At 59.8% G+C, this 12188-nt stretch overlaps 2 protein-coding genes and 1 pseudogene across 4 annotated transcripts in view; 2 read left to right on the top strand and 1 right to left on the bottom strand.

The window, feature by feature from the left end:
• Positions 1-1893, bottom strand: part of TMEM88B (transmembrane protein 88B) — a 7981-nt gene extending 6088 nt beyond the window's left edge. The window contains exon 1 of the mRNA XM_032262082.1: positions 1346-1893. Within this exon, the coding sequence (XP_032117973.1) occupies positions 1346-1627 (282 nt within the window). The 5' untranslated portion in view covers positions 1628-1893. The remainder of the gene's footprint in view (positions 1-1345) is intronic.
• A 4704-nt stretch (positions 1894-6597) lies between these two features.
• Positions 6598-9925, top strand: ANKRD65 (ankyrin repeat domain 65). Of its 2 annotated transcripts, XM_032262080.1 has the most exons (4): positions 6598-7033; positions 7160-7365; positions 7765-8302; positions 8736-9925. In XM_032262080.1, exons 2-4 carry the CDS (start codon positions 7160-7162, stop codon positions 9183-9185), a joined length of 1194 nt encoding a protein of 397 aa, XP_032117971.1. In that variant the 5' UTR covers positions 6598-7033; the 3' UTR covers positions 9186-9925. The 2 variants fall into 2 exon arrangements, with proteins under 2 accessions (XP_032117971.1, XP_032117972.1); XM_032262081.1 differs by lacking the exon at positions 7765-8302.
• Positions 9926-10255: 330 nt separating this feature from the next.
• Positions 10256-10786, top strand: LOC116539295 (annotated as a pseudogene). Its single transcript, XR_004263985.1, has one exon. The product of XR_004263985.1 is annotated as an elongin-C pseudogene (transcript).
• The last annotated feature ends 1402 nt before the right edge of the window (positions 10787-12188 follow it).

Here is a 12188-nt window from a genome sequence, read left to right as displayed (position 1 = left end):
GTGGCCAGGTGGGCGGGGCTGGGAGGTGGAGGGAGTGAGGAGGGGGCGTGGCGTGGCTAGGAGGGGGCGTGGCGGGCCAGGAGGGCGGAGCGGGGAGAGGGAGGGAGGAGGGGGCGTGGCGTGTCTATGAGAGGGCGTGGCGTTGTTAGGAGGGGGCGTGTCCGGGCGAGGAGGGCGGGGCGGGCCAGGTGGGCGGGGCTGGGAGGTGAAGGGAGAGAGGAGGGGGCGTGGCGGGGCTAGGAGGGGGCGTGGTCTGGCTAGGAGGGGCGAAGCGGAGAGGTGGAGGGAGGGAGGAGGGGGCGTGGCGTGGCTAGGAGAGGCGTGGCTATGGGGCGCGGCGGGGAGGTTGAGGAGATATGGGCGGGGCAAGGGGGCGGGGTGAGGAGGAGGGCATGGCGGTGAGGTGGAGAGAGGGTGGAGTGATCGGTGCAGGGTGAGGAGGGGGCTGGGAGGGCGGTCAGTGGGGGGCGGGGTGGGGAGGTTGAGGGAGGGAGGACGGGGAGGGGCGGGGCTAGAATGGCGGGGCCATGATGGACGGGAGGGAGGGGAGGGGAGAGGATGAAGAGGCCGGGCTAAGGGAGATGGTGGGGTGCAGGGCGGGAGACCGCGGAGTGGGCGATAGAGGGGCCAGGGTGGGGCTGAGCAGGGCGGGGAGAGGAGGGGGAGGTGGAGGGGATGAAGGGTTTGGGCCAGGGCGCTGGAAGGGCAGGGCGGGGAGAGGGTGGACCAGGCGGTGCTGACAGGTGGACGGGAGATCTGGGACCCAGAAGGTAAAGGCCAAGCAGGGTCCCTTGAGGGGCGGCTCAGAGACAGTGTCCACTGGCCCTTCATGCCCGCTTCTGCTCTCCTGAGTTCTGCGGGCACCAGCTGGCGCCAGCCCCCATGACAGCAGAAAGGGGCCTGGGGCCATCTGCCTAAGTCCCTGCCCCACACCAGGCCACAGCCCACTCTGCAGGTGAAGCCCAGCGCTGGCAGCAGGGCCTGGGAGGGGCCGTGTGTGTTTGGGGAGGGGCCGGGGGCTATGGGTTAGTGAAGTTTGACAACATTTTCATCTTCTCTTCCTGGAACCCCCTCCTCTCCCCACCCCCACCCAGCTGTCCAGGCCCTGGTGGCCCCTGGTACAAGGCTGGGAGGCCTCGGGGAGGGGACAGAGCTGCCCCTTGGCTGAAAAACAAAAGCCCTTCTCTGGCTGTGGCTGGTGGGGGTGCTTGGGAGAAGGGGCTGCCAGGGAGAGGCACACGTGTCTCCGAGGACGAGGGGCGATGCTGGAAGGGGCACAGTGGCCTTCAGCCCCAGGGATGCCCAGGACCCCAGCAAGTCCCCCACCCCTGTGGTGCAGGCTCACCCTCGAGTGGCACAGGAATCCCAGGTAGACGACGGCGGCTGCGGGCAGGAGCACCAGCAGGAAGGCTGTGGCGGGCAGCAGCAGGTGCAGCAGGAGGCCGGCCAGCAGCCGGCCCGGAAGCAGCAGGGGCCCGAGGCCTCGGGCAGCCAGGCCCAGCCACCCTAGGCATGTCAGGGCTGAGGCCTGGTGGTCGGGAGGTCTCCGGGGCAGCATGGGCGCTGTGTCCGAAGCCCCACCGCCCTCGTCCTCCTCCATCTCTGTCTCCCTCCCTTGCTCACTCATGCTCCTGCTGCTGCAGGCCTGTGGGGAGCACTGAACAAAGCTCCCCAGGGCCTCCCTACAAGACCTTTAACCCCACCCCCGGCTGCAGCCTGTCCTCAGGCCCCAGCCAGACGCTGCACCCTGGCTAGGGAGGTCCCACCTGTTGTCTGCCCCAGAGCCACACCCCCACCTGCTTCTCCTACCAGGCAACTGCAACTACAGCCGGCCAGGCTCGAGTCTCCAGCCCCTGCCGGCTCCTGGTGCTCTGGGCAGGCCTTGCGGGGCCCTCCCCACAGGGGCCTCCTCCCTCCTTGTCCCGCCCTCCCCCTCTGCAGCTCCCCAACACAAAGGCTTCATTTCAAAGGCCTCGACTCTGCCAGCCGCCCTGGCAGTAGCTGCCACCTGGAGGCCAGGCCCCCACCCCACTTCCCAGCCCCGGTACCGCTGCTCCCCTCATCCAAACACCTCGCTGTCCTCCACTGCATTGCAGTGTGGATGAGAGGGCCCCTCAGGATGCTTATGAGCCGCAGGGTGTGGGGCCTGTACACGCAGGCACTGGGAAGGCAGTGGGGCACCTCAGGCACCCTCGCATCTGAACCCAGCCATCCCGAGCAGAGGAAAGGCAGATTTTCCGGGAGGAGAACCCGTATTCCATCATTTCCAGTCAGGGACAAAACTTTTCCCAGCCACCCAAAACCCCAACCAATCTCCCCAAACGTCACTCCCGATTCTGACATTTATTTATTTATTTATCTATCTATCTATTTATTTATTTTGAGGCGGAGTCTCACTCTGTCACCCAGGCTGGAGTGCAATGGCGCGATCTCTGCTCACTGTAACCTCCGCCTCCCAGGTTCAAACGATTCTCCTGCCTCAGCCTCCTGAGTAGCTGGGATTACAGGCGTGTGCCACTGCGCCCTGCCGATTCTGACATTTATTTGAGACGGTCTCACTCTGTCACCCACGCTGCAGTCCAGTGGTTCAGGCACTGCTCCCTGCAGCCTCGACCTCCTGGGCTCAATCAATCCTCCCACCTCAGCCTCCTGAATAGCTGGAACTACTGGCACCTGCCACCGCGGCCTGGCTAATTTTGGTGTTTTTTGTAGAGATGGGATCTCGTCATGTTGCCCAAGCCGGTCTGGAGCTCCGGGCGATCCGCAAACCTGGGCGACCCACAGTGCCAGGATGACAGGCATTAGCCCCGTGCCTGGCGCAGTCCCTGAGGTCTGTCCGTCTCCCACGGACAGACATCAGCTCTACTGCACAGCATCAGCAGTTCCAATTCCCTTTTCTTTTCTTTTTCTTTTTCTATTTTATTTAATTAATTAATTTAATTTTTAAAGACGGGGTTTCACCATGTTGGTCAGGCTGGTCTTGAGCTCCCAACCTCAGGTGATCCGCCCGCCTTGGCCTCCAAAGAGCTTGGATTACAGGCCTGAGCCACCATGCCCAGCCCCTTTTCTTTTCCTTCTTTCTTTTTTTAAGATGGAGTTTTTATTTTTTTTTTAAATAAGGTGGGGTTTCACCATGATAGCCAGGCTGGTCTTGAACTCCTGACCTCAGGTGATCCACCCACCTCGGCCTCCCAAAGTGTAAGGATTACAGGCGTGAGCCACCACTCCCAGCCTTAAGATGGAGTTTCGGCCGGGCGCGGTGGCTCAAGCCTGTAATCCCAGCACTTTGGGAGGTCAAGAGATCGAGACCATCCTGGTCAACATGGTGAAACCCCGTCTCTACTAAAAATACAAAAAATTAGCTAGGCATGGTGGCGCGTGCCTGTAGTCCCAGCTGCTCAGGAGGCTGAGGCAGGAGAATTGCCTGAACCAGGAGGCGGAGGTTGCGGTGAGCCGAGATCGCGCCATTGCACTCCAGCCTGGGTAACAAGAGCGAAACTCCGTCTCAAAAAAAAAAAAAAAAAAAAGATGGAGTTTCACTCTGTTGCCCAGGCTGGAGTGCAGTGGCATGATCTTGGCTCACTGCAACCTCTGCCTCCCAGGTTCAAGCAATTCTCCTGCCTCAGCCTCCCAAGTAGTTGGGAGTACAGGCACGCACCACCACACCTGGCTAATTTTTTGTATTTTTAGTAGAAACAGGGTTTCACGATGTTAGCCAGGCTGGTCTTGAGATCCTAACGTCCCATGATCTGCCCACCTCACCCTCCCAAAGTGCTGGGATTACAGGCGGCTCAGCCACTGCACCTGGCCCAAGCTCCATCTTCATCATGAATTGACACTTAGGAGGGAGGGTGTCTGTGAGCTGAGCTGTCCCCTGTGACGACTTCTCCTAGTGGGCTCCATCCCTTCCAACACTTTCCAGGCCTCTCCAGCTCACCTGCTTCCTTCGGACATGTGAACAGGTCAGACGGTGGCACCACGTGGCATGTGACGTCCGGCAGGGCAGCTGAGGCCTCCCTGCAGCATTTGCCAGGCCCTGTTGCCCACGGCACAGCTTCACTGTTTCCACTGGTGCCCACACGCCAAGGTCTTTAGTGCTGTGTGTTTATTTGGATAGTGATTTGGGGTTGACAAAAAAGGTTACAGCCAGGCACGGTGGCTCACACCTGTAATCCCAACACGTTGGGAGGCCAAAGAGGGTGGATCACCTGAGATCAGTAGTTTGAGACCAATCTGACCAATAAGGTGAAACCTCATCTCTACTTAAAAATAAAAATAAAGGGCCGGGCGCGGTGGCTCAAGCCTGTAATCCCAGCACTTTGGGAGGCCGAGGCGGGTGGATCACGAGGTCAAGAGATCGAGACCATCCTGGTCAACATGGTGAAACCCCGTCTCTACTAAAAATACAAAAAATCAGCTGGGCATGGTGGTGCGTGCCTGTAGTCCCAGCTACTCAGGAGGCTGAGGCAGGAGAATTGCCTGAACCCAGGAGGCGGAGGTTGCGGTGAGCCGAGATCGCGCCATTGCACTCCAGCCTGGGTAACAAGAGCGAAACTCCGTCTGAAAAAAAATAAATAAATAAAATAAAAAATAAAAAAATAAAAATAAAAACAATTAGCCAAGTGTGGTAGCACGCACCTGTAGTCCCAGCTACTTGGGGGGCTGAGACAGGAGAATTGCTTGAACCCGGGAGGCAGAGATTGTAGTGAGCTGAGATCGCACCATTGCACGTCAGCCTGGGCGACAGAGCAAGACTCCATCTCAAAAATACAAATAAAAGTTTAAAAAGTTGCAAAGCCTTGCTTTCTAAGTCTCCTCACCCAGGTCCCTTGCTTCTTCACTCAACAAACACTGCTGAACTGCTACTGAGTCCCAGGGACTGCTACCAGAAAGGGGTTCAGATCCAGACCCCAAGAGAGGGTTCTTGGACCCCACACAAGAAAGAATCCGGGCAAGACCAGTGAGCAAAGGGAAAGCAAGTTTAATGGGGAAATAAAGGAATAGAAGGGCTGCCCCAGAGCAGAGCAGCGGCCGGCTGCCCCCCGAGTCCACTCATTGTTGCTTCTGGATCCTGTGCCCAACACGGTGTGGCTCATTCCTGAGTTTTCCGGGAAAGGGGCAGGCGGTTTTGGCGGGTTAGGGCCGGCTTGTTCGCGGCATCCTGTTTTATTAACGGGGTCTTTGTGGCCTGTGTCTTGTGTTGATCTTATCTTGTGACTAAGAATGCCTGACCTCCTGGGAATGCAACCCAGCAGGTCTCAGCCTCATTTTACCCAGCCCCTGTTCAAGATGGAGTTGCTCTGGTTCGAAGGCCTCTGCAGAATCACTCCAGGTTCTTTACATTCCACGGGAAAGCGGCTGCGGCCTCGGCCCTCGGTGCCCCCCGTGTGCGGGTCCTACAGGCAGCACAGAGGCAGCTGTGGCTACCCCTGCTGCAGTGGGTCCCAGGGGAGACGGGAGTCCTGGGAGGAGCCTGCTGGGCGCCCGTACCTCTGGGAAGCCGGTGTGAGGCAGTTTCTGTGGCCTCCCTGGCCCTGATGAGTATGAGACTTTCCACGTCCCCCAGAGCTCCTCACTTCTTTCCTGGTGCCTGGGCCAGGCTGAGGCCACCTGACGCTGTATACCCAGCCACTTAGGAAAGCCCTGCCTTCTGCCTTCGGACCAGCGCCGGTCCAGCATGCTTGGGAGCCTCACAGAGCTTTCCTTCTAGAAAAGGAAGGCAGACATTTAAATAAAATAAACACATGGATACTTTCCCGTAGTGATAAATCCTGAGAACAAACTAAAACAGGGTCAGAGGCGCACGTTGCCTCAGGTCCATCGGTGGTCAGCTCTGGGAAGGTGACGGATGAGTAACCTGATGAGATTTTCGGGGCAGTGTCTGTGTGGCTGGGGTGGTGGGATGGGACCCCTGGTCCCTTGCCTGGAGACCCTTTGGGCCCTTGGAGAGGTGGCCTTCTAGGGAGTGGGGGAGGCCAGGCCAAGGCCCTCAGGAGACCCTGTCCTTGAGGACCTGGGAGGCTGAAGGGGGCTGGGTGGGAATGGGCAGGCCCTCCCGTGTCCTGTGCAGTTGCTGGAGAGCCGGGCTGCTGTAGCCGCCCCACAAGGCATGCTTCCTTCTCCTGCCTGGCCCCAGGTACTTGGAGATGGGAAGATGCCCTCAGGACCAGCCCCGCCCACCCTGCCCCAGGCCCCCAGAGTCCTGCTGACCCAGGCCTTGCTCTGGCAGAGCGGCCTTTCCAGATGTAGACACACTCTAAATGTGATTCTCCCCACACTCCCTCCTGGCTCGCCCCGCCCCTGCCCAGACGTTTGTCCCTTCCCTGGCTCCAGACTTGCTCCAGTCAGCCCCCAAGGGGTTTTTGTCCCCACCACGCCAGCACCACCCTCTTCCCCAGGATGCCTGCCTGGCGTCCTTGGTGAATCTTTTGTCCTGTGTAGCATTTGCAGAAAGGGAGGCTAGAACCTTACCCTGCCCTCCTCCCCAGCCTGGAATCAGGAGGAGGGGCTGGCACCCACCTCTGTGTGGGCTTAGCCAGCAGGGACAGGAGTGAGGGTGAGGGAGGCAGCCCAAGGGTGGGCCCCCTGGAGAGGGGCACGTCGTGGTACACCCAACGTTGTGCTTCCTGGGGGTGGCGGGATCTGAGCAGCTCTCGCCCACAGACGTGTTCCTGCTTGTCCTCCTCAACCGCCCTGGCCTTTGTTCCCCAGGACGGCGGCCGAGCTAGGGCCCTGGCAGCTAGCAGGGGAGGAAGCATGCTTGGCAGGGGCTGGTCTGAAGGCAGAAGGCAGGGCCTTCCTAAGTGGCTGGGTAAACAGTGTCAGGTGGCCTCAGCCTGTCCCCGGGACCAGCTGTGTTCTCCCACCCCCTACAAGGCTGAAGCTGCCGACTTTTAGCTTTTCAGCAGCAGATGCTCCACCCCAAAGCCTGCAGAAGGGATTTTGTGAAGAGGGTCACCAGGTTGAGCCTGGGCCAGAATCTGCCTAGAGGACCTGCAGCCAGAGCAGAGAGCTCTTGGGCCAGCCCCCTCGGGTAAGGGAGCCAAGCCCCTCTGAAGGCTAAGTGATGATTGGAATGGGTGACTCCAGGTTGGCCTGGGACACTGGGCTGGGGCAGGTCAGAGGCCTCCAGGCTGAATGCAGATCCCTGCTACCCTAGATGGACTGCCAGAGGCCTGAGCTTAGAGAGGAGGAGGAGGAGCAGGAATGGCGGTGGATGGAGCTAGACTCCGAAGAGGCCCTGGGAACCAGGACAGAGGGGTCTAGTGTCTTCCAGGGCTGGGGGCACCTGCTCCAGGCCGTGTGGCGGGGCCCTGCAGGCCTGGTGATGAAGCTGCTGCGGGAAGGCGCCAGTGTGGAGGAGAGGTGCACCTGCACAGGGGGGTAGGGGGGTCCCTTCTCTGGGTGAAGTAGGATGGAATTCCAGCACTGAGAGGGCAGAGGGGGCCTTTCTCTGAATGGGGTGGGAGGAGGTTCTAGCGCAGGGTGGGTGGCACGGGTCCCTTCTCTGGGTGGGGTAGGATGGGGATCCCAGCGCCAGGTGGGCGGCACGGGTCCCTTCTCTGGGTGGGGTGGGAGGAGGTTCTAGTGCAGGGTGGGTGGCACGGGTCCCTTCTCTGGGTGGGGTAGGACAGGGATCTCAGCGCCGGGTGGGTGGAGGGGGCCCTTCTCTGGGTGGAGCAGGACCGTGTTCCCAGCGCCGGATGGGGCAGGACGCGGGTCCGGTCAGTGGTCCACCCGGCGCCGACGCCCTTGCCCCCTCAGGGACCACGCAGGCCGGACCCCCCTCCACCTGGCCGTGCTGCGGGGCCACGCGCCCCTGGTGCGCCTCCTGCTGCGGCGCGGGGCCCCCGTGGGCGCTGCGGACCGCGCGGGGCGCACGGCGCTGCACGAGGCCGCCTGGCACGGGCACTCGCAGGTGGCGGAGCTGCTGCTGCGGCGCGGGGCGTCGGCGGCCGCGCGCTCGGGAACGGGCCTCACGCCGCTGCACCGGGCCGCCGCCCTGGGCCGCACGCTGCTGGCCGCGCGCCTGCTGGAGGCTCCGGGGCCCGCGGCGGAGGCGGAGGCGGAGGACGCGCGCGGCTGGACGGCGGCGCACTGGGCGGCCGCGGGCGGGCGGCTGGCGGTGCTGGAGCTGCTGGCGGCCGGCGGCGCGGGCCTGGACGGCGCCCTGCTCGTGGCGGCCTCGGCGGGGCGAGGGGCGGCGCTGCGCTTCCTCCTGGCACGCGGGGCGCGCGTGGACGCCCGGGACGGCGCGGGGGCCACGGCACTGGGTCTGGCGGCCGCTCTGGGCCGCAGGCAGGTACGTCCCGCCCTCCCGCGGCAGTGATGGGGGCGCGCAGCGGGCCGGGCTGGGGACAGCGTCCGGGCTGGAAGGGCCTGGACGCCCGGCTGTGCCCGTCGGGTGGAGACCAGGGCAGGACCCCAGGCCCGTCCCCCGCCTTTATGCTGGTGGCAGCGACAGACTCTCCGCCAGCCCCCGGCCTGAGCCTGAGCCCCCCGCCCCCGGGCAGCGGGCAGGGTGGTGGCTGCAGAGACTTGAATTTGCTCGAAGGACCCTTAGGGGGAAAAGTGGACTTCCCAGCAGAGCCCATGCAGGCCGGCCCTGGGTTCGGTGTCCCTCACCACATGAGGAAGTGGTGCCAGCACAGCCTGGCCATTAGGGGGACAGAAGAGGCCCAGTGGCTCTGCCCCTCACCTGCCAGGCTGGCCCTTGCCCTCCTCTCTTGTTCCAGGACATTGAGGTGCTGCTGGGCCATGGGGCAGACCCAGGCATCAGGGACAGGCATGGTCGCTCCCCACTGCACAGGGCTGCCTCCCGGGGACACCTACCCGCCGTCCAGCTGCTGGTTACCCAGGGGGCTAAGGTGGATGCACGGGACACCCTGGGCCTCACACCCCTTCACCATGCCTCTCGGGAAGGCCACATGGAGGTCGCCAGCTGCCTCCTGGACAGGGGTGCCCACGTGGATGCTGCCGGATGGCTCCGAAAGACCCCCCTGCACCTGGCTGCAGAGCGAGGGCACAGCCCCACCGTGGTGCTTCTGCTGAGCCGAGGGGCCAGCCCCACCCTGAGGACACAGTGGGCCGAGGTGGCCCAGATGCCTGAGGGGGGCCTGCCCCAGGTGCTGCCTGAACTTGGAGGGGGGCAGAAGGAGTGTGAGGCTGTAGAGCCTACGGGCTGAGCTGCACAGCAGGCCTTGGGCCCCACGGCCCCAGCCGTTTCCAGGCTCTCTGGCTGAGACTACCTGCCTGGAGGAGACATCAGGGGAGAGGCTCCTGGAGGAGGGGGTGCGAGAAAGGGGGGGTACGTGGCTAGAGCTGCAGTCACAGGCCTTGGCTGGACCTGAGATGGCCCCTAGCTCCCAGGAGGACCATTGACCCTGCAGCACCAGCCTTCTGCACATTCCAGGAAAGGATGAGTGGTGGCAACAGATGTGACCAAAATCTGATGGCTTTCCCTCTGTCTCCAGACCGTGGCTGCTCTCTGAATGCCCGGGTGTTCCAACTGTGTTTTCTTAGATTTTGTATATGTCGCCTTGGCAACCATGAATTACACGGCCAAACTCCTGGCCACAGCTATTCCCCTCCCTGCTTCTATCTAGAGCCCATACTCTGACCCACGTCCTCATCTAACTCCTGAACAAGCCAACACTCCCCCTGCCCTGAGCCGCCCAGGGCCAGGAGCAGGTGACCACGGCAGCCCCCAAGCACGAAGGCCAGATGGCCGTTTTCAGGCTGGCTCATTCCGAGCTGCCCACCCCACCCTTCCTCCCCTTCCCGCAGAATCCCCAGTCAAGGCTCTGGTCTTAGCTTTCCCCTCTCTCTGCCTCCTGACTAAACACAGGACCTTCTCATGTGGCCCTGCCTAGCAGGTGTCCCCACTGCTCAGGAAATACAAGTAATAGAAATCTACATCAGCTTCTCCAAGCCTCCATTCAGTCATCTCCATGAACTAGAAACCCTGCAGGTAGGCCAGTTGCATCTGTGATCCCAGCACTTCGGGAGGCCAAGGTGGGACGATCACTTGAGCTCAGGAGTTTTGAGACCACCCTGGGCAACACGGTAAAACCACTTCTCTATCAAAAATACCAAAATTGGCCAGGCATGCGCGTGTGGTTCAGCTACTCAGGAGGGTGAGGTGGGAAGATCACTCAAGCCCAGGGGGCAGAGGTTGCAGTGACCCAAGATCTCACCACTGCACTCCAGCCTGGGTGAGAGTGAGACTCTATCTAAAAAAATAAAAAAGTGCTTCCTACTGCCCCGGAACCCACAGGAGCTTGCAGCTGGGGGTGGGGGGGGGGCCCTGGAACAGGGGCTGTGGCGGTACACGGGGACCCAGCTGTGGTGGCTGCCGGGCTGACGAGAAACTGCTAAAGTTCCTGGGGAAGCAAAGTAGAATTTTTCATAAGAACAAAATGGATGGAGAGGAGAAAACCTATGGTGGCTGTGAAGGACCCGATGCCATGTATGTCAAATTGATATCATCTGATGGCCATGAATTTATTGTAAAAAGAGAACATGCATTAACATCAGGCACAATAAAAGCCATGTTGAGTGGCCCAGGTCAGTTTGCTGAGAACGAAACCAATGAGGTCAATTTTAGAGAGACACCTTCACATGTGCTATCAAAAGTATGCATGTATTTTACGTACAAGGTTCGCTACACTAACAGCTCCACTGAGATTCCTGAATTCCCAATTGCACCTGAAATTGCACTAGAACTGCTGATGGCTGCGAACTTCCTAGATTGTTAATTAAATAAATTATAAATAAATTATAATAATAATAAAATAAAATAAAAAAGTATAGTTTTTCCTTTCCTCCCCTCCCCCTCCTTCTTCTTCTTTCTTCTTTCTTCTTCCTTTTTGAGACAGAGTCTTGCTCTGTCGCCCAGAACTCCTTACAACTTACTCCTTACAACTGGGTGAGAGTGAGGCCCTATCTAAAAGGAAAAAAAAAAACCCAACAAAGTATAGTTTTTCCTCTCTTCCTCCTCCTCCATCTCCTCCTCCTCCTCCTTCTTCTTTCTTCTTCTTTTTTGAGATGGAGTCTTGCTCCGTCACCCAGGCTGGAGCAGTGGCATGATTTCAGCTCACTGCAACTTCTGCCCCCCTGGTTCCAGTGATTCTCCTGCCTCAGCCTCCGGAGTAGCCAGGATTACAGGTGCACGCTATCACAATCAGCTGATTTTTTGTATTTTTAGTAAAGATGAGGTATCACTGTGTTAGCCAGGATGGCCTTGATCTCCTGACCTTGTGATCCGCCCGCCTCAGCCTCCCAGAGTGCTGGGGTGCTGGGATTACATGCATGAACCACCGGACTTAGGCATTTTTTTTAGAACCCACAGTCTTTATTGTGTCTGAACACTCAGCAGGCCTGAGAAACAGGGACTCCCAGGACAGAGGCAGAACGAGGTCCGCGGGCAACCTGGTGCATGGGCATTGGAGAGGAGGCAGCCTCCCCAGCCTCCCCAGCCTGGCAGATCGCAGCTTTTTTAAAAAAACAAGCCGGGCGCGGTGGCTCACGCTTGTAATCCCAGCACTTTGGGAGGCCGAGGCGCGTGGATCACGAGGTCAAGAGATCGAGACCATCCTGGTCAATGTGGTGAAACCCCGTCTCTACTAAAAATACAAAAAATCAGCTGGGCATGGTGGCGCGTGCCTGTAATCCCAGCTACTCAGGAAGCTGAGGCAGGAGAATTGCCTGAACCCAGGAGGCAGAGGTTGCGGTGAGCCGAGATCGCGCCATTGCACTCCAGCCTGGGTAACAAGAGCGAAACTCCGTCTCAAAAAAAAAAAAAAGAGGCCCAACTGTGAGCAGTGGTGCATGCCTGTGACCCCAGCACTTCGGGAGGTGGAGGTGGGCAGATCACAAGGTCAGGAGTTGGAGACCAGCCTGGCCAATATAATGAAACCCCGTCCCTAATAAAAATACAAACCTATTAGCTGGACGTGGTGGCGGGCGCCTGTAATCTCAGCTACTCGGGAGGTTGTTTTCTGACCCAGCACTTTCGGGGGAGGCAGAAGTTGCAGTGAGCCGAGATCAAGATCGCGCCACTGCACTCCAGCCTGAGCCAAGAGCGAAACTCCGTCTCAAAAAAAAAAAAGAAAAAAATTAGCCCGGTGTGGTAGTGAACACCTGTAATCTCAGCTACTCAGGAGGCTGGGGCAGGAGAATCGCTTGAA

Source organism: Sapajus apella, unplaced genomic scaffold (genome assembly GCF_009761245.1).
Source record: "Sapajus apella isolate SASKATOON/1434 unplaced genomic scaffold, GSC_monkey_1.0 scaffold127, whole genome shotgun sequence".
NCBI classification, from domain to species: Eukaryota; Metazoa; Chordata; class Mammalia; order Primates; family Cebidae; genus Sapajus; species Sapajus apella.
Note: the sequence above shows the minus strand (reverse complement) of the source record. Positions and strands in the feature narration are given on the sequence as shown.